The sequence below is a fragment of the Eleutherodactylus coqui genome, chromosome 3, assembly GCF_035609145.1.
Source record: "Eleutherodactylus coqui strain aEleCoq1 chromosome 3, aEleCoq1.hap1, whole genome shotgun sequence".
Classification (NCBI taxonomy): Eukaryota; Metazoa; Chordata; class Amphibia; order Anura; family Eleutherodactylidae; genus Eleutherodactylus; species Eleutherodactylus coqui.
In genome coordinates, this window is record NC_089839.1 from 14,716,725 (window position 1) to 14,744,135 (window position 27,411).

Consider the following 27,411-nt stretch of genomic DNA (forward strand, 5'->3'; position numbering starts at 1 on the left):
GTACAGTACTAGTTGGTCTAGCACCAGGCAGTATAGTACTAGGCAGCATAGTACTAGTTTGTTTAGTAGTTAGTATAGTACTAGTTGGTCTAGTGCTAGGCAGTATAGTACTAGTTGGTATATTCTGGGCAGTATAGTACTAGTTTTTTTAGAACTAGCTAGTACAGTACTAGTTGGTCTAGCACTAGTTGGTTTAGTACTAGTTGGTACAGTACTAGTTGGTCTAGCACTAGTTGGTCTAGCACTAGTTGGTTTAGTACTAGTTGGTACAGTACCAGTTGGTCTAGCACTAGTTGGTACAGTACTAGTTGATCTAGTACTAGTTGGTCTAGCACTAGGTAGTACAGTACTAGTTGGTCTAGCACTAGGCAGTATAGTACTAGCTGGCAGCCCCGCCAGCTGTGATGATACTCTGCTGGAAGTGACATGTGCATCCATAGAGCGGCACACCCTGCAGCTGATGTGCGAGGAGGGGCGGCTGCTCTGCAGCTCTCGGTGCTGCCAGCACTTCCTGTAGTCTCCCCTGGATCACAGGCTGCAGGGATGATCGGTGCGGCTGCCAGGGTGGCCCATGACAGGGCTGTAGCCAGCGGCTATGGCACCAACGAGAAGGCCGTGAAGTACCTGAACCAGGACTACGAGGCGCTGCGGGAGGAATGTCTCCAGTCCGGGAGCCTCTTTAAGGACACCTACTTTCCTGCCATCCATTCCTCCCTGGGGTTCAATGAGCTGGGGCAGCACTCCTCCAAGGTCCAGGGAGTGGTGTGGAAGAGACCCAAGGTAAGTCGGATACTACCAGAGACTGTGGGACTACAAGTCCCAGCATAGCAGTAGCATGCTAGGACTTGTAGTAGGACAGAAGCCAAACTACATGATGTCTCGTATGAGGACTGCTTACTGCTGAGTTCCGATGTAGACCCCTCCGTCTGTATCTCCAGGGACCCTCACATGGGACAGGATGTTCCGCAGCAGCCTTGCAGAATACACCGTCCCTGTCGTTCGCTGGTTAGCAGTGTGGATTTTGGGGCTGAATATTCCGCAGGAGGGCGAACTCCGTCCTGTATGAACGGTCCCTTATGGTGATGAGCCGGGACACGCTGCCCCCCGTCTGCCTCCCTGCTGGGGGACGCTGTGCGGGACAGCGGGGGTCCGTGTAGGACGCAGCTTACAAGTTGTCTGCTACAACATAACATACATTCATACAAAGCACTTGGGACATGATTACTACTATCTGCACTGTATGGCACTATACACTGATGACCCCTGTATTGGAGCCCCCGACACTCATGATTGGCGCTTCCCTGTACGGTAATTCCCCCCGTGAGCCCGGAGGGCGGCAAAAAAATCACGTGACAAGTTTTCCGTGGATCAGTTTCAGTGTGAATCCACATTAGATGGGAAAATCCAGCGATCGGAGCGACCTCCAAGAATGGACTAGTCACGGGCTCACTGCCAACCGCGGGGGGTTTTCTTGTGTAAAGGTGAGGAGAGTATACATAGAATGGCGCGATCAAGGAAAACATCCAGCAAAAGGGGATCCTGTGGACGGAAACAACTCATCACTGAAAGGGGTCGGAGGAGGATGTCAGGAATCGTTCTGACCAACAGGCGCAGCGCAGTCACCGGAATACAACGCTAGAGCTCCAACTAACGTATCCGAACGCACAACTCGCCGTTCCTCCGCACGGATGGACTATAACAGCAGACGACCAGTCCCAGCGCCATTGTGTCTAAGAGAAACAGAAAGACTCCAGCGGGCAAAAGAGCGCAAAACTTGCATCACTGAGCAACGGAGAAACATCTCCTGGTCGGATGGATCCAGATTTCTGTTGCTGATAGGAGGTCAGAATTTGGCGCAAGCAGCATGAATCGCTGACCCCACAATGAAGGCCAAAGGAGTCCAACGTGCTCCTAAAGTGTCCATTTACTGTTCATACGATCACTGTGTGACACTATTAGTAATGTGCACTGTAAGGCGCTAATATATATATAGTCACACAGTGATCATTTATACGGTCCAACGCACTATTTGATAGGGTCTCTAACAAAGTGGCCATTCACTGTGCATATGATCACTGTATGGCACTATTAGTAATGTGCGCTGTGTGGCACTATATATATATATATATCTTTTTATGGTAGCGAGAAGTTCTCAGTTTTTGCAGAGTATTAAAGGGTGCAGGCGGCCCACGAACCCTCGCAGCTTCCCAGGAGGGCGTGCAAATACATGAAGTGAATGTAAGAAAGCAGTGCTTGTAGGCGCAGTTCCTTTTTTTCTTCCTTAACCCCTTAGTGACCAAGCCTGTTTGCGCCTTCATTTTCTCTTCAGCTTCGCATTCCAGGAGCCATAACCTTTTACTTTTTCAGTCGGTGCCGCCATACGGGGGCTTGTGTTTGGTGGGACAAGATGTATTTTTTAATGCCATCATTTTTGGGTACATATAATGTAGTTTATAACTTTTATTAATTTTTTTAGGTGGATTGGGGGGGAAAAAAAGAAATGTTGACATTTTCAGTTTTTGAATATCATTTTTTTTAAGGCGTCCGGTGTGCAGAATAAATACTGCGATGACGTTATTCTCGGTTGGCACGTTTCAGGCGGGACCAAGGTTATACAGTTTTTTTAGGTTTGGTTATTTTTGGTTAAAACCCTTTTTTTTTTTAAAGATTTGCTTTTGTGTTGCCGCATTCCTAGGGGGTCGGAGTTCTGTGGGGGGCTTGTTGTTGTGGGATGAACTCTCGTCGTCATTTATCCCATTTTTGGGATCATATAACATTTTGATTGCTTTTTATTCAACAAAGCAGCGGGCGAGGCGTTCCGAGGGAGCGCCAAAAGATGGAACCTGCTGTGATGTTTTTTTTCTTTCCCATCAGCGCTGCTGCGAGGAGAAATCTGCTTGTGTGAATGAATCCGGTCTAAAGAAAGGATTTCATATCCGTGACAGTTTTGTTCTCCACGCACGAGAATATCGCGCGTATGAATAAGCCCTAAATGTGATTTTCCCGTACGTTTTTCTCAGCTTTTTCCCAGCTCTGCTCCTCCTGGTTCTTTTTTCACGCGGTTCTCATAGTAGCATCATGTGCTAAAAACAATTTGCGCGGCCTATGATTGCGATCCGTTTCTTATTCTCCCATAAAAAATAACAGGTGATCCGTGAAAAATAATCGCACAAACATCGGACGGGCAGCGATTTTTGAAACTTGGACTATCAGTCCGCCAGAGAAGTCATGTGTGATTTAACCCACTCCAGTGAACAGGTTCGTTATCCGGGGAGGTTCAGTCCATCTCGGAACTGGACAGAATTCACACAGCAAAATCACCCGTGTGAATACGGCCTACAGCTTTGTGAAAAGCCATTAATTGCAGATATACGTTTACCCTCAGATCTGTGTCCCACGTGTAACGCAACGCACTGCGACCTCACGGAGGGCTGGGGCTTCATTGCAGATGTTTATACTGTACATAAACAGCGACGTGAGACATTATATAACGATATCATGCGGCGATAACATCCAGACCCGACGGCAGATACACAGCCGACCAGCAGGATAACGCCTGTTACATGGCTATGTGTACGGAGTCAGCCGTGTGCTGCCATATTGTGCCTCATGCTGTATTACAGTATAGAGGAGAAATGTCTGACCGCTGGGACCGCCCACAAGCTTGACCACCTTCACATGCGTGACCACCACAAGCTTGACCACCTGCACATGCGTGACCACCACAAGCTTGACCACCTTCACATGCGTGACCACCACAAGCTTGACCACCTGCACATGCGCGACCACCACAAGCTTTACAAACGACACATGCGTGACCACCACAAGATTGACCACCTGCACATGCGTGACCACCACAAGCTTGACCAACTACACATGCGTGACCACCACAAGCTTGACCAACTACACATGCGTGACCACCACAAGCTTGACCAACTACACATGCGTGACCACCACAAGCTTGACCAACTACACATGCGTGACCACCACAAGCTTGACCAACTACACATGCGTGACCACCACAAGCTTGACCACCTGCACATGTGACCACCACAAGCTTTACAAACGACACATGCGTGACCACCACAAGCTTAACCAACTACACATGCGTAACCACCACAAGCTTGACCACCTGCACATGTGTGACCACCACAACCTTTACAAACGACACATGCGTGACCACCACAAGCTTAACCAACTACACATGTGTGACCGCCACAAGCTTGACCACCTGCACATGCGTGACCACTACACATGCGTGACCACCACAAGCTTGACTAACTACACATGCGTGACCACCACAAGCTTGACCAACTACACAGGCGTGACCACCACAAGCTTGACCAACTACACAGGCGTGACCACCACAAGCTTGACCAACTACACAGGCATGACCACCACAAGCTTGACCAACTACACATGCGTAACCACCACAAGCTTTACCAACTACACATGCGTGACCACCACAAGCTTGACCACCTGCACATGCGTGACCACCACTCCATTCACTTCTATGACACAGCAGTCTCCCTCCATCACAGAGAAGTGAGTGGTGAGGTGGTGACGCATGCGCACTGCTGCTCTATTCACATGCGACATTCAGGGTCATCTTTCTCAAGATCACGGGGGGTCCCAGCGGTCAGACGTTGATCCTCTACACTGTGCATAGGGGATAAACTTAATTCAGTAGTGTGAGCCCTTGCGGAAACAAGCAGATTTCCTAAGGTCCCGCACATGGCAGATTTATAACACAGTGCGGCCCATAATATACCACCATATACCTCTAATTGCATGGCATGTTGCATCAGATGCCCCTATAAGCATCGCTCTAGAGTACAATATGGTGTCACACAGAGAAGCCATAGAGTGGCACAAGCTGTGCCTGTAATATAGTCGGGTGGGCTGTGTTTGGTGCCCATGGCGGTTCCTGGTCATTTATTTTTTCCCTATTTGAGTTTATGTAGTAAAATCTCATCATTGAACATTTACTTAGAAAGTGACTACATAGCGGAGATTGAAAAGTTAGTCTGAATAGGGGCTGTATAAAATGCTCCCCAGAGACATCCTACATGGATCATAGGTGTCATAATGGGCTCGCCTCTCACCCAGATCATTTTTGTGTTTATCAGGTGGCACATGTTCCAGGGTGCGCCGCCGCTTGGGTTTTGCCGTGCAGAGAAATCAATATCCTACAACAAGATGCTCACCTGGGGCAGAATACGGTGGTGGGGGAGGGGCGGTCACACCTGGCTTTGATCTCGTCACTTGTAGTAGGTCAGACTAGTTATGACTGGAAAGTGGTGACTTATAGGACGGACACTGGAACATTACAAGAACTCCCTGCAGCCGCGTCACGCCTCATCGTGTTACTGGAAATTGCAAGGCAGCCGCTTCCCTTCTGGGAGCGTTTCACTTAACCCTTTCCAATCCACCGTCTGACGTCTAAAGACATTCTATTTGAAGGCTGTACAGCTCCGATGTCGGAAGACGTCCAGCAGGGTATTCTTACTGTATACTACTGGCCGTTCTGTTGTCGGGGGCCTCTCCAGCATGTCCCATACCACAGTACTGGCTCTAGCCAGCAGATGGCGCCATTGTATAATGGCAAAAAGAGAAAGCCCCCTAGGAAACCCTGAATCCAAAATTGGATTGCAAAGGGCCGTTTTACACGGAACAATTATTGTTTTAAAAAAGCGTTAAATGAGCGAAAACGAACGATAATTGTTAAGTGTAAACAAAGCCAACGATCGATAAATCGTTCGCTTTTGGTTCTGCGTTCATTCTATGCAGCATAAAAAAATCATCGTTGGCGCGTTCACTTATCGTTGGGTTAAAATATGGATCATTCGGTCGCTCTCACTTATACAGCGAATGTGAACGACTGGGCGATTTCTCGTTTGAACGAGACGCCGATGTATCTGCTGTATAAACAGGCTGCCCGAGCGAACTCTGACCGCATTGGCTCGTTCAAACGTGAAATCGTCAGGTCCAAATGGACCGTTAGAGGCACGCCTGTCTCTTTAAAAGAATAATTAGTACTGGGATTAATTCTACACGCGTTGTATTGGGACACGACTACAAGCAATAGCAGGAAGTGGGTGACAATCGCAGCGCAGACCTGAGGAAGGGCCCAATTAACGGTGCATTTTCACTTGTGGGAATTTCTGGCGCTACACATGTGAGGGCGGTTCGACCGTCGACTCCTCAAGATAGAACATGCTGCGATATTCACTGGTCTGCTCAAACGTAATTGACCAGTGTTTGCTGCTTGGTTACTATTTGCAGTCCTTCACGGACTTTATGTCCCCCCATAATGATGGCATATTGCACCAGGATAATGCTCCGTGCCATCAGGCCCAAGTTGTCCAGAACTGGTTGGAGGAGCATTCTGGAGAGTTCTATGAATGGTGCGGCCTGCATGGTCACCCGACATGAGCCCAATGGAGCATTTATGGGATGCGATGGAGAGGCCAATCACACTGAGATCCTGCATCTACTAATACTGTGGAGCTGTTGGCGCTATCCAGACGCCTTACATCCTCCAGACGTCTTCCATCCTCTTGTGGAATCGATGCCACACCAAGCTGCAGCATTCTGCTGAGCTACAGGGAGTCCTACATGATATCAGATCCTGTCCCATGACTTTTGGCACTTCAGTGTATATAAGGGGTGAATGTTACATGAGTTGGGGTCTGAACACTGGAACTTTATGAACTACTAGAATGGGGGACGCCAGCTGCACGACCAGGACAATTAGGGTCCTTTAACACAGGCAGAATATTTCCACAATCTGCAATTAAAAACGCGGTTAATGGTGCTGCTGATTACCTGTATGCGTACTTGTGGATGGTGCTGCAGAATTATATTCCCTCAGGAGCTCTAATGGAGTGAGGATTTGAGCACTGCACTCCATTCACTGTCTAGAACTGATGGACATAGCTGAGTACAGTATTGGTGATCTCCGTCTGTCTAATATACAGTATAGTGGCCCCGAGTTAGGGCCCCCACAGCACTTGTCTGGTGTCAGTGTTGTCTAACTTGAATGTGTCTGCACCCCGGTCACCTTAACCTACTCTGTGTTGCGTCAATGGTGAGTGTTTTAGTGGGGGCGTGGTTAGAGGGGCGGAGAGTAGAAAAGGAGAGAAGAGACGTAGTCGGAGGAGTGAGATGTGGGGAGCTGACTTAGGCTGAAGCTCAAGTCCGCCCAGCCTGGGGTGGGTGACGACCCTTCCGAAAAAGAGAGAGAAGGGACAGGAGCGGAGAGCGAGCAAGTAGAGAACTCTGTGAACTCCCCTGATTAAAGTGAGATCAGAGCAGACTTCATGAATTCAGGTTGGAGGATAAGCCTAGTGTGAGAGAATGTGCAGCACTTCGTCTAGGTCAGCGGTTAGAAGGTCTGGACAACAGAACAGGATTGTCCGTTCTCCTTTCCTCCTTGGCCCTGGGAACGCTCCCCAAGATTGCCCTCTGATAACTGAGACTGACAGATTCAACATCCCTGGAAAGGAGAGTTAACAGCAAAGGTTTATCGGTGACTGTTAAGGGAAAACTTGTCGGAACTGTTGTTACACAAGACTGTCTTAGTATGCATTGAACCTCAGCTTTACAAGTGTTAAGTAAACCGTGTACCTCCAGTTCAAACAACACCTTGACTACCGACTCTTTATTTTGTCCTGATGTTACATCATACTCTGAGGCACTGGTGTCACGAAGAACTTCGGTTACTGTGGTCATCGACCATATTTGTGGGAGCCGCACAGGCCCTCGTTCAGGCAGAGCAACAATGACTGTGACAAAGACTGAATCATAGCGATCCCTTTCGGTTTCACCTGCTGACTTCAGCCCGCTGCAACAGTGAATGGTGTGGTCATACACTTGCATGACCACCACTCCAGGCAAACGGGCTCTTATGATTAATGGTGGTTCCAGCAATTAAAAGGGTGTTCCCATCTGGGTGAGCACTGCGCCGCTGGTCACCTCTGCATTACATGCCCAGCAGCGCTGCGCTTACTAGAGGCCTCTGGGTGCCCAATAAAGGCAGCGCTGAGAGGGCAAAACTTTGGAGGTGAGAGGGAGCACGGTATCTCCCGCAATCAGCTGCTGACGCACAGCTGATTTCAAGTCAAAATCTGCACCCCGATGGGCGGTTTTGGATGTGGAAATGCTGCTGAAAATCCACAGCGTCACCGCTATGGGTAAACCTATCCAAAACGTTTTCCGGTATATTAAATGGCACCATTGAAAATGTTGACTTTCCCCTCTAAGAAGCCCTTGTGTAGCCATCTAACCGGAAAAATTAAAACGTTCAGATTCTTTTTTTTAAAGTGGGGAGGATTAAAAAAACAAATTAGGAAACGAAAAAGGGCCGCAGCGGGAAGGGGTTACATTCTGCTAAAAACTGGGAAAGCCCTTTAACTGCAGACCAGAGAAGTGCTGATCCGTTGTTATGACTTCCTCATAATCCGGGCAGGGACCGCCGCTAAAAGCCGAAGATCTGCAGGGGCGGCAGTCGTCCATTAGCCGGGATCAATTAATGGAAGGTTTGAGCGGCGGCTGTTGAGACTGAGGTATATTTAGGTTTCTAATGCTCGGGGTGAGGAGATGTCTTCCCGTCTCGTCCACCTGGGACACTTGGCTTTTTAACCACTTCAGGACCAGAGAGTCAGCACTTTTTTATGTTAGTTTTTTTGTCCCCAACTTCCAAGAGCCATAATGTTTTAATCCTTCATGGACGCAGCCGTATGAGGGCTTGTTTATTGTGAGACGAGTTGTGTTTTTTTAATGGTACCATTTAATGTACCGTAAAATGTATGGAAAACTTTTAACCCTTTCCAATCCACTGTCTGATGTCTATAGACATCATGATTTAAGGCTGCACAGCTCCGATGTTGGTAGACGTCCGTCGGGGTTCTCTTACTGTATATTGCCAGCTTCTGCGCTGTCGAAGCCTATCCAACGTGTCACCTCATGCAGTACTGGCTTTAGCCAGCATATAGCGCCGTTGTATAACGACAGAAAAGGAGTAAGCCCCCGAGGAAAACCAGGATACAAATTGGATTGGAAAGGGTTAAAAATGCAACTTTGCCATCTTTGGTGGGTTTAGTTTTTACAGCATTCCCAGTCCAGTAAAAATGACATATGTTCTCTCGGTCAGTACAATTTTGGCACTCCGTCTTTTATTTTTTTTAATGACCTCCACTGTGCAGGATGAATATTGTGATATTTAATTACTTTGGACTCTTACTTACACGGCAATACTAGGTTTGTGGGGTTTTTTTTACTTAGTTTTAGGGAAAAAAGGGAAAAGTTTTTTTTTTTTTACTTTTAATTTTTTTCATTTTAACTGTTAAAAAAAAATTATGAAATGTTTTTGTACACTTTTATTTAGTCGCCAAAGAAGACTTGAACTTGCAATCATGTGATCACTTGTACTATATACTGTAATACTTCAGTATTGCAGTACATAGTGATTTTTGATGTTGCCTTTCAAGCCCTGCCTTGGTCTGGCATCTATTCATTACAGCACCAAAAGCCTACAGTAGGCTCCGGGCTGGCATGCTAAGCCTATTGGCACCATCCGATCGCACTGTAAGGGGTGACAATGGGGTGTGGAAAGGGGTCCTCCCTCCCGCTGGCTGTTTAAATGCACAGACAGCTTTGACTGTACACCTAAACAGTTATCAGCCTATACACTGGTATAGGGGTCAATCATGGCACTGTAGAACTCAAAGTCATAATACTGCCGTGTGCAGGAGACCTTATCACCAAGCAAGAGTGCCACACAAGTGCCCGCCTCAATAACGCCACTCACTGATCATACGTATAGTGCCATATAGTACAGATATGAGCGATAGCCATAGGAATAAAGTATCGCAGTACCCACTAGAGTGGCACCATCATATCGCACCTGGGATAAGCCAATTAAAGAGAGATAGATGCAGACCTGCCGTTGTATTGTGTGTAAAGCAACGTGACGTCATCGGTAAGTGATGCTTAAAACGCGTTAGTTGGTTTCACACTTGTTTTGCAACATCCTTTCCCATTGACCTGATCACGATGGACCCAGTGAGGACTGATGAGGACTGATGCACTTCTGGACCCTCCGTTGTAAGACCATCTCTCTATCTGTGTTGCAGGATCTCTGTTCTGACCCGCAGTTCATCTCCGGAGGAGCCACGCGGACTGATATATGCCAGGGAGCTCTGGGTAAGACTGTCCGATAGAGAAGATATTGCAAATATTCCAGCACTGACAGACTTCACAAGACTCGTTGTGACTATGAAAGGGATCTGATACAAGAGAGGAAAAGCGGGGAATCCGCGGCCCGGCAGGCGACGCATTTTAGTGTATGATTTACACCTTCCTGCACCGAAACGCGTTGTCTGCCCTAAGTGTTAATCGTTCCCCGGTGTCTTAGTCCCCTCTCGTGCAGTGCGATGAACCCTCTGCTTTCCTCTCTTGTGTTGGGTCTACTATTGAGGGTCTCTGCGCATTTGGCCGGGGGGCTGCAGCTCCCGACTGATCCCTGTACATGTTGTACTGTTTGAACAACGATCCAGGCACTGATATTCCTATTTTCTACAGCTGGAGCTGACTCTTCCAAAAATGGTGCCTCACCTCTAGACAGGTTATGTGTGGTATTACAGCTCAGCTTTATTCACTTAAATGGAGCTGAGCTGCAATACCTGACACAACCTATGGGTCGGGGTGGTGCTGTTTCTGCGAAAAAGCAGACTTATTTTTCTAATCCTGTACGGTAAATGACATTGTATTTGTATTTATACCCCTTAATGACGGCCAATGCACCTTTTTACAGAGGTCACTAATACATCTTTTAAGACAGTGGCTTGGCTGACTACTGACAGCCGGGCTCCTGCTCTAACAGCCAGTGATGGATAAACCTCAGATCCTGGCAGTTTAACCCCTTACATACCATAATCAATAGCAACTGCAACATATAAGCCGATGACAGGGGGTGGGGGCTCCTCCTGTCACCCATCGGCAGCCTGTGGTGCGACCGAAAGGTACCAGTGGGTTCTCATAGCAGCCGGATGCCTGTCAAAGGTCTCCATGTTTGCCATGTAACTCAGCCTACTAGGCCACGCCTCTGGCAGAGTTTCATAGGCTGATGTCACAGGCTTTGTGGAATGCGCTACATAAGTAATGCGGTGTACTTTCCTAGCGATCGAACAATCACATTTTCAAGTCCACTTGAGGGACTTAAAAATAATGTCAAAAAAAGTTCAATGACGTTCAATTAAAAAAAAGGTAAAAAAATATACATATTTTTCCGCACTAAAACCCATTTTAAATGAATAAAATACGAAAAATAAAAAAAAAAGCAGCACATAATCAAACTTGGTATGGCAACAATCATGCAGCTCCAGACAGCTAGATCATGTGTCTATGCCAGCAGGTTATGGCTCTGGGAGTGTGACAATATAGGCTGGTCACTAAGGGGTTAAAGGGTATATTTTTTTTATTGTTTAGATGTTTCAAAAATTGAAAGCCAGTTAAATGCCCTCCTGTTTTGTGTATGCAGCTCTCATGCAGACCTATTCGGCACCATAGAAGTCATTCTTCCACTTCCATTTAGGTTACCAAGAAAAAGGGGAGCGGAGTAACACATAGAAACAGGATCGGGTAACAGACTGCAGGAGGTTTGTTTGTAGTCTGTTACCTTGGAGACACATAGGTCTCTATGGGAGCCGTAGACACAAAACAAAGTACAAATATATTACACTGCGTTGAGGGTGTGTGGACTTTTGCAAAAATTTTTAATTGATCTCTTTTCCTTTTTGTGATTTTGCATTATTTTTTCAAAAATAATGGCGCGGTTCTGAGTTACACGCCCCCAAATTTCCCCCAAGAATCTTCCATAAGTATTTAAAATACCGGTATGGCTGCGTGGAAACCATTGTACAGCCGACAACCCATCCGACCGACAGAAAACACCGGGCACCATGTAAATCCGGTACAAGTATTTGTGTTTATGCGAAAGCTCATATAATTGCGCCCTATTGTGTCTGCTGAGAATCTGTAATTACGCTGCAGTCGCCCCGGAGAGTTGTGGGAAGGTTACTTTGTGGCTTCTGAGTATAATGTGTTCTTCTCAACTCATTCTTCCTTAATTCGTCCTTCGTATTACAAAATCTGCGTAACCTGTTTATTAATGTTGGGAGCGTGATATAACCGTACACGCCCTGCATGGGAACTGAACTGCCTTACTCAGCCGCTCTGGGACACATCTGCAAAAGACATCCTGATACCCTGAGGAGCCAGACAGGAGGCAATCCCATAACGATATAATGGGTGTCAAGCCTGATTGTAATGTATGTACACAGTGACTCCACCAGCAGAATAGTGAGTGCAGCTCTGGAGTATAATACAGGATGTAACTCAGGATCAGTACAGGATAACTAATGTATGTACACAGTGACTCCACCAGCAGAATAGTGAGTGCAGCTCTGGAGGATAATACAGGATGTAACTCAGGAGCAGTACAGGATAAGTAATGTATGTACACAGTGACTCCACCAGCAGAATAGTGAGTGCAGCTCTGGAGTATAATACAGGATGTAACTCAGGATCAGTACAGGATAAGTAATGAATGTACACAGTGACTCCACCAGCAGAATAGTGAGTGCAGCTCTGGAGCATAATACAGGATGTAACTCAGGATCAGTACAGGATAAGTAATGTATGTACACAGTGACTCCACCAGCAGAATAGTGAGTGCAGCTCTGGAGTATAATACAGCATGTAACTCAGGATCAGTACAGGATAAGTAATGTATGTATTCAGTGACTCCACCAGGAGAATAGTGAGTGCAGCTCTGGGGTATAATACAGGATGTAACCCAGGAGTAGTACAGGATAAGTAATGTATGTACACAGTGACTCCACCAGCAGAATAGTGAGTGCAACTCTGGGGTATAATACAGGATGGAACTCAGGATCAGTACAGGATAAGTAATGTATGTTCACAGTGACTCCACCAGCAGAATAGTGAGTGCAGCTCTGGGGTATAATACAGGAGGTAACTCAGGATCAGTACAGGATAAGTAATGTATGTACACAGTGACTCCACCAGCAGAATAGTGAGTGCAGCTCTGGGGTATAATACAGGATGTAACTCAGGATCAGTACAGGATAAGTAATGTATGTACATAGTGACTCCACCAGCAGAATAGTGAGTGCAGCTCTGGGGTATAATACAGGATGTAACTCAGGAGCAGTACAGGATAAGTAATGTATGTACACAGTGACTCCACCAGCAGAATAGTGAGTGCAGCTCTGGGGTATAATACAGGATGTAACTCAGGATCAGTACAGGATAAGTAATGTATGTACACAGTGACTCCACCAGCAGAATAGTGAGTGCAGCTCTGGGGTATAATACAGGATGTAACTCAGGATCAGTACAGGATAAGTAATGTATGTACACAGTGACTCCCACAGCAGAATAGTGAGTGCAGCTCTGGAGGATAATCCAGGATGTAACTCAGGATCAGTACAGGATAAGTAATGTATGTACACAGTGACTCCACCAGCAGAATAGTGAGTGCAGCTATGGAGGATAATCCAGGATGTAACTCAGGATCAGTACAGGATAAGTAATGTATGTACACAGTGACTCCACCAGCAGAATAGTGAGTGCAGCTGTGGAGTATAATACAGGATGTAACTCAGGATAAGTAATGTAATGTGTGTACACAGGGCTTATTAAGAAAGCAGGATGACTGTGCTTGGTAGTTTACAATGCCACCATTAACCTGAAGTGAGAGTGATGGTGTGATTATACCGCTTTGAGGCAGACAAGCATTTGGGCCCCCTCGTTCAGTATGGACCGTTACCTCACCTGTATGATCTTGACGAGTCTTAACCCCTTCCCGCTCGAGGATGTACATTTATTTACATCCTGGAGCATCGCGGTATGTATGAAGAGAGGTCGGGGGGCGACCTATCTTCATACAGTGCGGGCGTCAGTTGTTTATTACAGCTGACACCCATGGGCAATAGCTGCAATTGGCCGTACAGCCGATCGCGGCTATTAACCCTTTAACCCCTTGAGTGGCACGCCCGGAAATTTTCCGGGATGAGCTCCACTGCTCATAGCGACATAGCCCGGAATATTTCCGGGCTATGTATCACTATGGGAGCTGCAGAGCACACTGCCACAAGCTGTGACAGTGTGCTCTGCCTGCACAAACCCACAGAGAACAAAGCAAGGGCTTTGAAAAACCAGCAGAAGATATTGAAGATATGCCAGCAATCTCCTGCTTTGTTTACAGGTTGCCATAGAGACCATTGGCTTGTCAGAAGCAAGCCGATGGTCTCTGTGGCAGAGAGAGCTTGGTGCTTGGCTGTCAGAGGACAGCTAGGTACTAGCTCTTACAGCAGAGATCAGAGAAAACCTCCGATCTCTGCTGTGTTAACCCTTTACATGCTGCAGTCTATGTGACTGCAGCATGTAAAGGGCTGTCACTGCAGCATGTAAAGGGCTGTCACCATCGGACCCCGGAATGTGATCAGGGGTCCTGATGGGTCCCTGTGGAAGTCCCCTAAAGGGACAAAATAAATAAATAAATAGAAATTAAAAAATAAATAAATAAAAAAGGTAAAAAATTATAAAAAAAATTATAAAAACACTTGTCTCCCTTTACTTTGTAAAAAATCAAAAATACAATCACACATGTGGTGACCCAGAGAAGGAAGTTAATACATTATTTAACCCCTTAATGACATGGCCCCTTTTTTTCTTTTTTCCCAATTTCTTTTTTTCCCCCCCCTGTTTAAAAAAATCACAACTCGTCCCGCAAAAAACAAGCCCTCATATGGCCATGTCGCGGTGCTCGATCGAGTACTTACTCTAAACGAGTAGGTTCGCTCATCTCTAATACCGACCCATAGTGTAAAGTTATCATGTCATTGTTGTTGGAGTTTGTGCGCTGTACAAACAAGACGCACTGAAAGATGGCTGAACGTCGGGGTTTTTTTTCATTTTACTCCACTTAGAATTTTTTTGAAAGTTTTTTTAGTACCTTATACGGTACATTAAATAGCACCATTGAAAAATACAACTCGTCCCGCAAAAAACAAGCCCTCATAGAGCGATGTCGATGGATAAATGAAGGAGTTACGATTTTTTTTAAAGAGGGGAGGAAAAAACAAAAATGGAAAAAAAAAAAAAAGATCCGCGTCATTAAGGGGTTAAAAGTATAATGTAAAGTTCTGCATCTTTCTCGGCTTGCTGTCAGTGTATGTAAATCTTCATTGTGTACCTTCAAAGATTTACAAGCAGTCCTCACATTATGCTGCAAACACGAGTGCTCAGGCTCAGCTTTGATATTTTGCCACAATTTTTGCAAATTTTTTTATAAGCATTAAATGAAAAAAAGTTGCGGAAATAAATGGGACAAAAATACCTGAATTTACTGGTAACAAGCGGAGGGTTTGAAAACAATGGAAAAACAAATAGTTGGATCTGATTGGTTGCCTAACTTTTTACCCCCTTAATCCCCCGTCCCTGAACGTCTCGCTGTGATGCACTGTGGCAGTATCTGAATCTCTAATAATGAGTAGTGACAAGGTTGGTTTCGCGTCCCCCTTGTGGTCGCAGCCGGCGATCGGGGAGATTTCCTGCGGTTGTCATAACAAACACCAGGATTACAATGAAGTTTCCTTTTTGAGATCTTTCACATTTTTTCACTATGACTCAGTGTCTGAGTCACCAGGGGGGTGGAATCCTCAGGGGCCATTTGGACAGGGGGAGTGCTGAGTGCAGCACGTCTGCTACCTGCAGGATCAGGCAGAGTGAAGGAAGCGTAGATATTCTTTACTGCGGTATATAAAACCAAATAGTGAAACATTTTCCATTTTTCTTCTGTGGTTTTATTTTCTGACTGTAGATTTTTTATTCCGTAGTCTGTACATGACTGGAGGGGCGGCCAGCTTACCTGAGCCGCAGTTAACAGCATTTACAGCAGCTTCATAGGTCATAGACACAGTGGATAGGAGATCACTCATTGATTTCTATAGGAGAGTGTTGTGGGGCATGCTCCGTATCCTGTGCAGGAAGGGAGAGGAAGGGAGTTGTGACCGTTACCTATAGACTTCTGTGGGAATGTGTTTTGGGAATGCTCTGTGTCCTGTGCAAGAAGGGGGAAGAGGTGACCTGTGTCCATCACTTGTAGACTTCTATAGGAGAGTGTTGTGCGTATGCTTTGGGACCTGTGCAGGAAGGGGGAGGAAGTGAGTTGTGACCATTACGATAGACTTCTGTGGGAATGTGTTGTGGGCATGCTCTGTGTCTTGTGTAGGAAGGGGGAAGAGGTGACCTGTGTCCATCACTTATAGACTTCTATGGGGGAGTGTTGTGACCTGTGCAGGCGGGGGGAGGAGGTGAGCTGTGACCATTACCTATAGACTTCTGTGGGAATGTGTTGTGGGCATGCTCTGTGTCCTGTGCAAGAAGGGGGAAGAGGTGACCTGTGTCCATCACTTGTAGACTTCCATAGGAGAGTGTTGTGGGTATGCTCTGTGACCAATGCAGGATGGGAGAGGAAGTGAGCTGTGACCGTTACCTATAGACTTCTGTGGGAATGTGTTGTGGGCATGCTCTGTGTCCTGTGCAGGAAGGGGTAAGAGGTGACCTGTGTCCATCACTTATAGACTTCTATGGGAGAGTGTTGTGACCTGTGCAGGCAGGGGGAGGAGGTGAGCTGTGACATCACCTATTGTAAATGGTGGATCCTGTGTTACCTATATACAGGTGTCACCTCTCAGTGATGATGATGAAGTGACGTCTGAGAAGTTTTCTCTACAGAACAGGAAGCGTCCGACTAGTATTAGTATCAGGGTAGGTTCACATGGCGGACTTTGTTGTGGAATTTGTTGGGATGTCCACGCTGATTCCGCATCAAATTCGCATCTCATTAATTTCAGTGGAAACCCGTGCCGTAGTTATGGTAAGAGCTTCATACATAAATATTTGTGCGTGTATTTCCATTGATTTCAGTGGGTTCGTTCACACGCACGTATTTTGCATGCACGTTTTTGACTGCGCAAACAAATAGAACATGCTCTAACTTCCTACGTATTTACACAGCAGAGGTCCCCATAGGAGTCAATGGGGGGCGCGCAAATATGCAAAGTAATGCGTGAAACACTGCGTAATTCTGCTGGAAAGAGGACACATTTAGAACTAATTAGCCATTCTAATTGAGGCGTTTGTTTGCTGCGTAAATGAAGTTCGCTGTGGGCAGAAAACGTACAGTAAAATACGCCGATACTCGCTCAAAAAAGCCTCGTTCATCGCGCAGAACTCTCGCAGCGCACAAAACTCGCGCAAGAAAATTGCCCGTGTGAATACACCCTGCAACCTCATAGCGCCGTCTCTGCAGAAAAAGCGGGAAAATGAGGGGCCCCGATCTGTACAGCCGAGGGGCCCCGATCTGTACACCCGAGGGGCCCCGTTCTGTACACCCGAGGGGCCCCGATCTGTACAGCCGAGGGGCCTCGATCTTCTCCGTGTCGCCCCTGGATGGATCGTCTACCTTCCACGTACGGGAATTTCCTGCGGCTGGTTTCTGGGCTGCGGCCGACGTTCCTGGAGTTTTCCATCAGGCTTGGAATGCAGTAATGATTCATTCCAGCACAAGCCTCCTCTTCATGAGGTCGTTCTCCCCCCACAGAATCCTAGCTGGTAGGAAATGGCGGTAAATCTGCGTTTATGTCACATGTCCTCTCACAGAGCGCGGATTGTACTTGGCATCGTGTCTCATACTGGGAGATTCTCTCGCTGGGAACCCAAGTTTACCTTAATAATGGTGTCATTTCTGTCTGGTTACCTACAAGAACTGACCTGGATGAGAGCTGACTCTGTTGCCCCGAGCAACCAATCACAGAGCAGCTTTCATTTTACCTCAGGGGTATAAGAAATGAAAGCTGCGATGTGATTGGTTGCTATGGGCAAAAGGGACAGATTGTCTTTTAGTCAGCTTTCATAACAGTGTGTTGGCGGCCTACTTTTCTGTGGCCGACCAGTAGGAAGAAGGGAACAGATACAGGGTGATTCTGTCACTAGGAAGGCCAGACATGCCTAGCAACCAATCAAACGCTGTGCGTTGCTTAACGTTTTTTAATAACCGATTCAATTTGCGTCGATTCGGACGAAATATGTAACAGTCCCTTATCTCGGGAACGATAAACGGAACGAAGTTATGTCCGACCGCGGAATCCTCGGAAATGAAAGTCAGTCCGCAAAGGACAATAGTTATCGATGTTTCTTAGCGCAGCTGCGCAACTTACGGTTTGGAAAATCCAGGGAAACGGTTTCTCACTTCCTGCCTTAGGCCGGGCTCACATGGGTGGATTCCAATTGTGGAATCTGCGATCCGTGTCCGCGCAGAGGATCCGCAGCAAATCTCAGGCATTGAAAGGCATGTACTTTTGCTTTTTCGTCCACACTCGTGGATACAAATTGTGTATTCCGTAAGTGGAACAAAAATCGCAGCGTATGGGCCGTGGAGCGGCTCCGCAGGACATGGCCACCGATGTCCCCTCTAGAATGTGTATCAGCAGGGACAACCCGTAGTGCAGGAACTCCGCTTGTGTTCCGTACGGAGGAGCGGCGCACACACTAACTCACACCCTACAGCAGCCCGCCAACTGCGCCCTCCTTCCGTCTCCTGGTTTGAGATAACATGGCGAGGAGAGAGGAGCGGCCACATCCTGAGGTTCCTTCCCGCTCCGGGCTTATTTTCGCTGCGTATTACGTGCGTAATTCTTGTGCGCGTCATACGCAGTGAATGGAACCCATTGATATCAATTGGCTTGTTCACATGTGTGTATTCCAAAAACGCGTGAAAAAATGCGCGGCATGATCTATTATGGTGTGTATCACGCAGTGTAATAGGCCATTGAAGTGAATGGGCTGGCGCAAATACACAGGAAAGCTGCGGACTCTTCATGCTTTTTTTGGTGGGTACTCAGGATAGGGGATAACTTGCTGATTGTGGGGGTCTCCCTGCTGAGAGCCCTGCTGATCTGCAAAATGGGACTCCTGTCACTGTGGGGGTCGATTCTCCCCCTGCAATGATGTCCCTTTATAGGGAGAGCTGGCCACACATACGTGGTCGGCGCTCCATTCAGTTCAATGGGAAATGCCCGCCTTGGCGGTCTCATTGAAAGTGAATGGAGTGCCAGTGTGCTTGCTTGACCAGTATGTCATTCAGTCTCCTCCTCACTGCAACCCTGCAGTGAGGAGGACGGGGACCCCCAATCTTAAGATCAGCGAGGGTCTCAGCATTAAGACCTCCACCGATCAGCAAGTTATCCCCTAATCTGTGCAGAGGGGAGAACTTGTAATTCTGGTAGAACCCCTCCAAGATCGATCTTCCCTTCGACTCGCATGCACTTTCAGGGAAACTGAGTGAAGGCTGCAGCTGCATCCCCCTCCTATCCCCTGTTTGCTGTTTTGCACTATATAGATTGGTGATTTGAGGAGCTGTCTGAACATCTACAGAGATCGCTCCAGCAGGGGATGTCCGTTGTGCTCAAATAAGATATATATCACAATACTTCATAGGTTCACACTATGCGTCTTGTTACGTTGGGTTGTGCAAAGTGACAAAGTCAGCTCTGCTGCATCTGTATCTGCACCAGTGTTATATCATTGTGCGTCGTTATTATGTGTCTGATCTCTATCACAGCAGCCCCCAATGTCTCTTGCATCTGACATAATGTATTCATCATCCTCCAGGTGACTGCTGGCTGCTGGCCGCCATCGCGTCTCTCACGCTCAATGAGCAGATTCTGTCTCGGGTCGTCCCGAAAGACCAGAGTTTCCAGGAAAACTATGCAGGAATTTTCCACTTTCAGGTATGTCTCGTCAGGAGATCAGCTCCGGGCATGAAGAACTTGGCATTACTTTTCTGTTCAAATAATGAACCTTTTTCAAGATCTCTGCTTGCTGGAAACATTGAATGTCTACATCCAAAGACTTAAATATTGTATCTTCCTCCTAGTCAGCTGACTGCGGCGCACGACCTGTTATCTGAGCGATGTATGTCTGTCAATCACTCATGATCTGGACAGTTTTCTGTTCACTGACTTCAAGCAGAGATCTTAAAACTGGTGAAGCAGTATCCAATGATTACTGTTTTATGATTTGTGTTTGAAATCTTCTAGTTCTGGCAGTTTGGAGAATGGACGGATGTGGTGATAGACGATCGGCTGCCAACCAAAAACGGCGAGCTTGTCTTTGTTCATTCGGCCGAAGGGAGTGAATTTTGGAGCGCGCTGCTGGAGAAGGCCTACGCCAAGTAAGTCTGTAGTCACTGCTAGCATGTCCACCCCAGAGACCCCAATGGAAGAACAGGGGTCCCCACAGACTTGAATGGAGAGAGCCACCAATATACTCAATCCGCATTTTAGTTTTTTCTTCCCCACTTTCAAAAAGTCACACCTCTTAATTATCCGTCAACGCAGCGGGGGGTGGGGTGGGGTCTGCAGAACAAGTTGTATTTTTCAGTTGTTCTATTTAATCTACCGCTCTTCCGCTGCGGCCGGCGCTCCCATAGAGGAGAGCGCGGCCGCAGCGGAAAGAAAAAATAGACATGCTGCGGTCGGCAAATCCGCGCTGCAGCAGCGGCTTCTGCCGGCTTAGCCGCAGTGGATTTGCCGTCCCATGTGGACGAGATTTCTCAGAAATCTCGTCCACATGGTTGGCTAATCCCGGGATTAGCGGCCGCATGCGGATTTGCCACGGCGAAATTCCGCACGGAATTTCCGCGGCAAATCCGCCCCGTGTGAACCCAGCCTAAATCTGCATACCCTAAACTGTAAACATAGAGTTGTACTCAACACTGCTTGCAAACATGAGCGTTCAGATGTCGGGACACGAGCAGCTAAGCTTAGATGTGACTTTTGTGTCTCCCTTTGCAGGTTAAACGGTTCTTATGAGGCGTTGTCTGGCGGTAGCACTACTGAAGGCTTCGAGGACTTCACCGGAGGCCTGGCGGAGTGGTACGAGCTGAAGAAAGCTCCAGCCAATCTCTTCAAGATCATACAGAAGGCGCTGCGTACCGGCTCTCTGCTGGGCTGCTCCATAGACGTGAGTGTGGACCTGGCCAAGAACCCTCTGGGGGCTCCACTGACGGTGGAGGGAGGCTGTGGATCTCCCAATTCTGACATATTGGTTTGTGTATGGGGAAGGCCGGTTTGGTTGGAAAGTTTATTTCGAAGCCTACATTCAATTTTTTTGTGTGCTTGACGGACTAGATGGTATGGAAGTAATAAAGGAAAAGGGTTAATTTGTAGGTATCTGGTCAGTCCTGGTGACCCATGGAGGAGTGTTGTGTGCAAACTATGGTAGTGTATCTTCCATCCGCCATTAGGTCGATAGCGGATCTATCACGGTCAGCACATGGTTAATAACGAATCTCAGTACTATTTTCTCCAGACACTTTATAGTGATGTACAATGAACAGTCACTTTATCAGAGCCCCTCATTTAGTAGCTCGTTAGACCTCCTTTAGTCTTCAGAACTGCAGTTATCCATCGTAGCGTAGATTCCACTTGGTGATGACATCGGCCCCTGCGGACAGGAAGCTTTTTGTAGCCGCTGCAGATTAGATGGCGCTGCTGACATGTTCAGACCGGCTGACAGGAAGGGGTCAGCGATCCATGCTGCTTGTACCAAATTCTGACCTCCCATCAGCAACAGAAATCTGGATCCATCTGACCAGGAGATGTTTTCCCACTGCTCAGTGATACAAGTTTTGCGCTGTTTTGTCCGCTGGAGTCTCGCCTTTCTGTGGACTTCAGCTTCCTCCTCCTTCCTCCGTTGTCTTCCCGGAAATGCAATGTTCCTTGTAGCCGACGTCACAGCAGCCAGTAAGATCCGCACGTTCCTCTACTAGTTGCTGGGGACGATTCTCCTGCTTACGGTAATCCTGAAGTACAACAATGGCTTCATCCACAGACTGCAGGAGTCCTAAAGAGTTTTCTCCGTGCGCTTTGTAGGTCATTATTCTGCGAATCGGCCAGCGCCGGACTCCTACAGACCGGGCATTGACAACCTATAACTGTTTTTATATTTCAGATCACAAGTGCAGCCGAGACAGAAGCCATCACTCACCAGAAGCTGGTGAAAGGCCACGCCTACTCCGTCACCGCTGCAGAAGAGGTGGAGCTTTCTCTCTTCTTTTTTTTTTTTTTTTTGCATTATCACATTCTATTGTGTATTTTTCATGTATTTTTCCAAATATACTGAACTTGTACAATTCAACCAGGTGAACTCTAGAGGTCGCCAGGAAAGACTTATTAGGATCCGAAATCCCTGGGGAGAGATAGAATGGACTGGAGCGTGGAGTGATAAGTGAGTACAGGAGGAACACGCCATATACCCGCGCACCATGCAGCTCGGTGCAGACTATCATCGCAGGGCGGCTCTGCTGTTATAGGAGTTGTGCCAAGATGCTCAACCCGTCCCGCGGTGAACACGTGATTGATCTTGAGTCCAACTCTCAGCGCCCCCAGCAATCAGCTGATTTTGCCAGCAGAAGCCATTACCAGCTACACATATAATATGGCCATCATGTAATACCAGGACAGCAGAAGGTCCACCAGAACAGAAGCTGCTATTACTGTTCTGGATTATTGAATGAGGCTAAAATCCACGTATGAACAGGCGGCAGCAGAAATGCATCTCCGCAGCTAAAATCTGTATTAAGCATTTCTATTGAAATCCACGTTGGATTTTTCCAGCTCCCATAATGCACTATACTATGGTGTTTAGCAGTCTATGCTGTGCACAGTAGGCTTTGATGAAGTATCGGACTATTACACTACATCTCCCGCAGTGCAACACAGTTTGGGTTGTGAAGACTTGCAGAAAGATTATCGGAAATCAGCAGAATTATGAATGCAGCTCTGGATGAGACTGAAGTACATGATTTATGATAACGTATTGTATGCCAATGTCATCAGCACGTCACTAATTATCTGATGATTTCACCCCGTTGTTTCATATTTAGTTCTAGCGAATGGAACTCCGTGGATCCCAGCGAAAGAGACAGACTGATCAAACGCTGTGACGATGGAGAGTTTTGGTAGGTCGCCTGTCTTATCACTTTTTTTGTCCCACTTTTTAACCTAAAGCAATGATCTCCAGTTGTAAAACTACAACTCCCAGCATGGCATTTCAGTGTATGCTGAGAATTATGGTTGTGCAGCCGCAGGAGTGCAGCAAGTCAGAGACCTTTATCTTAAAGGGGCTTCATGAGATAAGAAGAACATAGCTGCTACCTTTCAGAAACAGCGCCACCGTTCTTCACGGGCCATTTGTGTCATTGCAGATCATCTCATTCACATACAGCCCATGGACGAGAGCAGTGCTGTTTCTGAAAGAAAGCGACCATGTTCTCCTAATCTCATCCATGCGGGACATCCTGTTATTACATTATGGCTCAGAGACACTTCTAACCTTCAAATTTTGGTTTTACTAGAAGAACAATGGAGATGGCCGAGTGCAAGCCTTTTCAGATAATGGGACCTCCTGTTGCTATTGAGCCTTACAAGTTATTATAAAGAGTGGAGGGTGACTAGCGACCCAGTGGGTGAGTCCTCAGCATCAAAGCGGAGCTGAGTCATAGGACCTCACCCACAGGAAATGCTTCTCCTCCTGCACAGACTATGCAAAGCTCCACTGCTGTCCTCTCGGGGCATATTAGTCAGTATTGTAGCTGGGCAAAGTGTAACACCGTCATTAATATCATCCATATCCTAATACATGATAAGATGCCTAACGGCCTTAATGAGCAGGTGATTTCCTGCTCGGTTAAACAGTAACTGCACTTCTGCAAAACTTTTGGCTTGTCAGAAGTTCTGATCAGTTAAGGGGTTGGGTGCTGAATCTCCTGCTAATCGCTCAATTAAAGGAGCAGAAGTCCCCATTAGCTGAGATTGCTGCTACTCTGCTTTTCTTGGCAGTTTAGTAACCCTTTGAGGGCCCTTTTAGATGAGCCGATAAATCGTTCAGATTCCCGAATCTGAACGATTATTGTGGGGACGACATGTCGGTCATCTGTGTCCGCACGATTCTGCCATGTTTTTACACCGCTGCAAAATAAAGCCATTTAACTGCCACAGCAAAAAGACATATGGGAGGTCATGAAAAGCTTGAAGGGATTTTGTCACAGATTCCAACCTTCGTATTACAGAAGTTGAAATCCACTATCAAAATCCGCAGAAGTAATTGCCATGCTGCAGAAGTTTTTTAGTCCATGTTGATGACACTGTTAACCCTTTCCAGTCCAATTTGTATCCTGGTTTTCTTAGGGGGCTTACTCTTTTTCTGCCGTTATACAACGGTGCTATCTGCTGGCTAAAGCCAGTACTGCATGAGGTGACACGTTGGATAGGCTCCGACAGCAGAGAGGCTGGCAATATACAGTAAGAGAACCCCGACGGACGTCTTCCAACATCAGAGCTGTACAGCCTTAAATCATAAAGTCTTCACACGTCAGACAGTGGATTGGAAAGGGTTAAAGCGGATCTTCGGCCTGTGTGAAGGCCCTTTAACCCATTCCCGCTGCAGGGCGTAAGTTTACGTCCTGGGAGCGGGGTACTTCCCGCAACAGGGCGTAAACTTACGTCCGGGAGATAGAGCTGGATCATATGTGATCCAGCGCTATCCCGCAGCGGGAGCCGGCTGTCAGTCACAGCCGGCGTCTCGCTGCAGCAGCGGGGGGACATCGGAGATGCGCCCGCCACTGTTAACCCCTTCCCTGCCGCGATCTAAGTAGATCGCGGCAGGGAAAGAGTTCACAGCGGGAGCGTGGCTCCCTCTGTGTCTCCGGCCGGAACTCGCGATGTCATCGCGAGAGCCCGGCCTGTCACCATGGCAACAGGACGCCAGACACTGGCGTCCTGTATTGCCTATGCCTGAGATCGCTGTATGAGCGATAAGGCATGGGAGAGCAGTAGCTCTGCCATGCCTTATGACAGCGATCATCAGGGCAGTGATTAAAGTCCCTCAGAGGGACACAAACAGTGTAAAAAAAAGAAAGATTTAAAAAATGAATTAAAAAAAATGTAAAAAAAAAAGAGTAAAAAAACATTTTTTATGCTTTTTCTCAGATTAGCATAAAAAAAGGTAAAAAAAAAATAAAACCCCACATATTTGGTATTGTCGCGTCCGTAACGATGCGTACAATAAGTTGCACATGCTTTTGACTGTGCACCGAAAAAAACGCTAAAAAAAAAGCTAAAAAACTGAGGCAAAATGCTCATTTTTAGCATTTTGCCTCACTAAAAACGCAATAAAAGTGATCAAAAAAGTCGTATGTACCCCAAAATGGCACCAATAAAATCTACAGCTCGTCTCGCAAAAAATAAGCCCTCATAGAGCTCCATACATCAAAAAATAAAAAAGTTACGTGACTTTGAATGCAGCAATTTAGAATAGAAAAAAGATTTCCAAAAAAAAGGGTTTTTATTGCAGAAAAGTGGGAAAACCTAAAAAAAATGTTAGAATTTTGGTATCGTTGTAACCGTACCGGTCTGCAGAAAAAATGGAAAGTCTCATTTATGCTGCATGATTAATGGTGTAAAAAAAAAATTAAAAAATCTATGGCAGAATTGATGCGTTTTCTCTCTCTGCTATCATTAAAAAAAATATATATATTTTACAATATAGTCTATGTACCCAAAATTGGCATCGATAAAAACTACAGTTCGCCACGCAAAAAACAAGCCCTTATACGGCCGCGTCCACGGAAAAATAAAAAAGTTATGGCTTTTGAAAAATGAAGATGGAAAAATACCAAAAAATCGCTTGGTCCTCAACGCCAAAATAGGCCATGTCATGAAGGGGTTAAGGGCTATTTCACATGACCGTATGCGCTTTAAAAGTCGTCCGTACACGCTGTAAAATTGCATGAATGAAGAATAGCCGCAATCAAGTCCCGATCTTTATGTTCTGCTGTTCAGCAGAAATACTCGGAATGACTGCTAATGCTTAAATAGAGGCAGCTGTCTTCTTTACCCCATGTTGGATGCAGCTAAACTCCCCCCCCCCCCCACCCCCCCGCCCTCACTTTTTTAGGAGTCTATGGGAGCTTGCAGCGTATCTCGGCCAAGAGATATCTTTGGACGCAGCGTATAAAATCAGCGACCAAAAACGGTCACCAACGTGCCATTTTTGCCATCGTGATTTTTTTTACGCGGCCAAGAATCGCTCACCTGAATGAATACACTGGTATCCAATGTTTCGGATGGTCACGATGCAGCTAAATAGCGGCGTGTATACGGTCGTGTGAATAAGGCCTAAGGATATGGGAGATTTTGCTGCAGAATTTGATGTGAAATCTGCACCAATTTTTCACCATATCCGCATCAGATTCTTTCAGTGGGTATCTGCGCCGTAGTCTAAACGCTGCAGATTTTTTTTCTGCAACTGGATTTTAAATCTACACGCAGAAAAAAAGTGACCGGTCCGTTCTTGATGTCGTTTTGGTGCTGGGAATTCCACATCCTAATTTGCCTATTTAAAAGGCTAAATTCACACGTGGTTCTGCAGCCCATTATCTGCATAGCTGTAGCAGCTCTGCTGCGTATTTCTGCCACGGCTTTTAGAGGCGCAATCCACCCTTGGAAATCCACAACGGAACCCGCCATCTGATCATACCCAAGAATAAACAGAAGAAAGCCTCGGTGCGATGTTTGTGGTCTCCTATTCCAGACATGTGCCTCCATATGTAGTTAATCACTGCTTTCACGGATTATAGATTGTACATGAACACATATGGACTACCACTAGGGGGCGCTATAACAAGGACTTTTTTGTTGTATTGAACATTTCCCTTTTTCTATTAAATGTGCTAATCGTTTGCACTTTTTCAGTGTTCAGCAATATCTGTTTGGTGTCTCAGGACAAAAAGAGAGCGATGGTTCAGGGTTTAGATCATTGCTGTAACGTGACTAATCCCTCCTGTGTGGTTGAAGAATTAAATATAGCAGGATAGGAAAGAACTATGAATGGACGGTGTCTGAGCAGTGGGACCGCAGCGTCCGAGAAGCGGGGGCCCACAGCCAAGGAGATGGCGGGGTAGATAAGGGTCTTGTCACCGGGCTCTACCATCTCATCCCCTGGGGGTAGCTCAGGACCTGACCAAGTTACTGCTGGGGGAGGTCACAGGGAAAAGTAACCGGAGGTTACCTGTAATCTTCTTTGTCACTCGTGACGCCATCGTTCCGTCATCTGCGGTGAACCGTGACAGTAGAATAAAGTGGTCCATACACAAAAAAACGTTCTGGACAAACCGGGAACGGTCAGTAATGTCCGTCTACTGTAACTTCAACTAAGTCCACTTTACAACATTGGTTTGGCACAGTTACAATAGAA

At 46.7% G+C, this 27,411-nt stretch overlaps 1 protein-coding gene across 1 annotated transcript in view; it reads left to right on the forward strand.

Annotated features, from left to right (window-relative positions):
* The first annotated feature begins 460 nt into the window (after nucleotides 1-460).
* Nucleotides 461-27,411, forward strand: part of CAPN2 (calpain 2) — a 51,916-nt gene continuing 24,965 nt past the window's right edge. Inside the window, exons 1-8 of the mRNA XM_066595150.1 lie at nucleotides 461-780; nucleotides 10,137-10,206; nucleotides 19,765-19,883; nucleotides 20,193-20,326; nucleotides 20,949-21,117; nucleotides 22,108-22,191; nucleotides 22,298-22,383; nucleotides 23,042-23,116. Of these exons, the coding sequence (XP_066451247.1) occupies nucleotides 544-780; nucleotides 10,137-10,206; nucleotides 19,765-19,883; nucleotides 20,193-20,326; nucleotides 20,949-21,117; nucleotides 22,108-22,191; nucleotides 22,298-22,383; nucleotides 23,042-23,116 (974 nt within the window). The 5' untranslated portion in view covers nucleotides 461-543. The remainder of the gene's footprint in view (nucleotides 781-10,136; nucleotides 10,207-19,764; nucleotides 19,884-20,192; nucleotides 20,327-20,948; nucleotides 21,118-22,107; nucleotides 22,192-22,297; nucleotides 22,384-23,041; nucleotides 23,117-27,411) is intronic.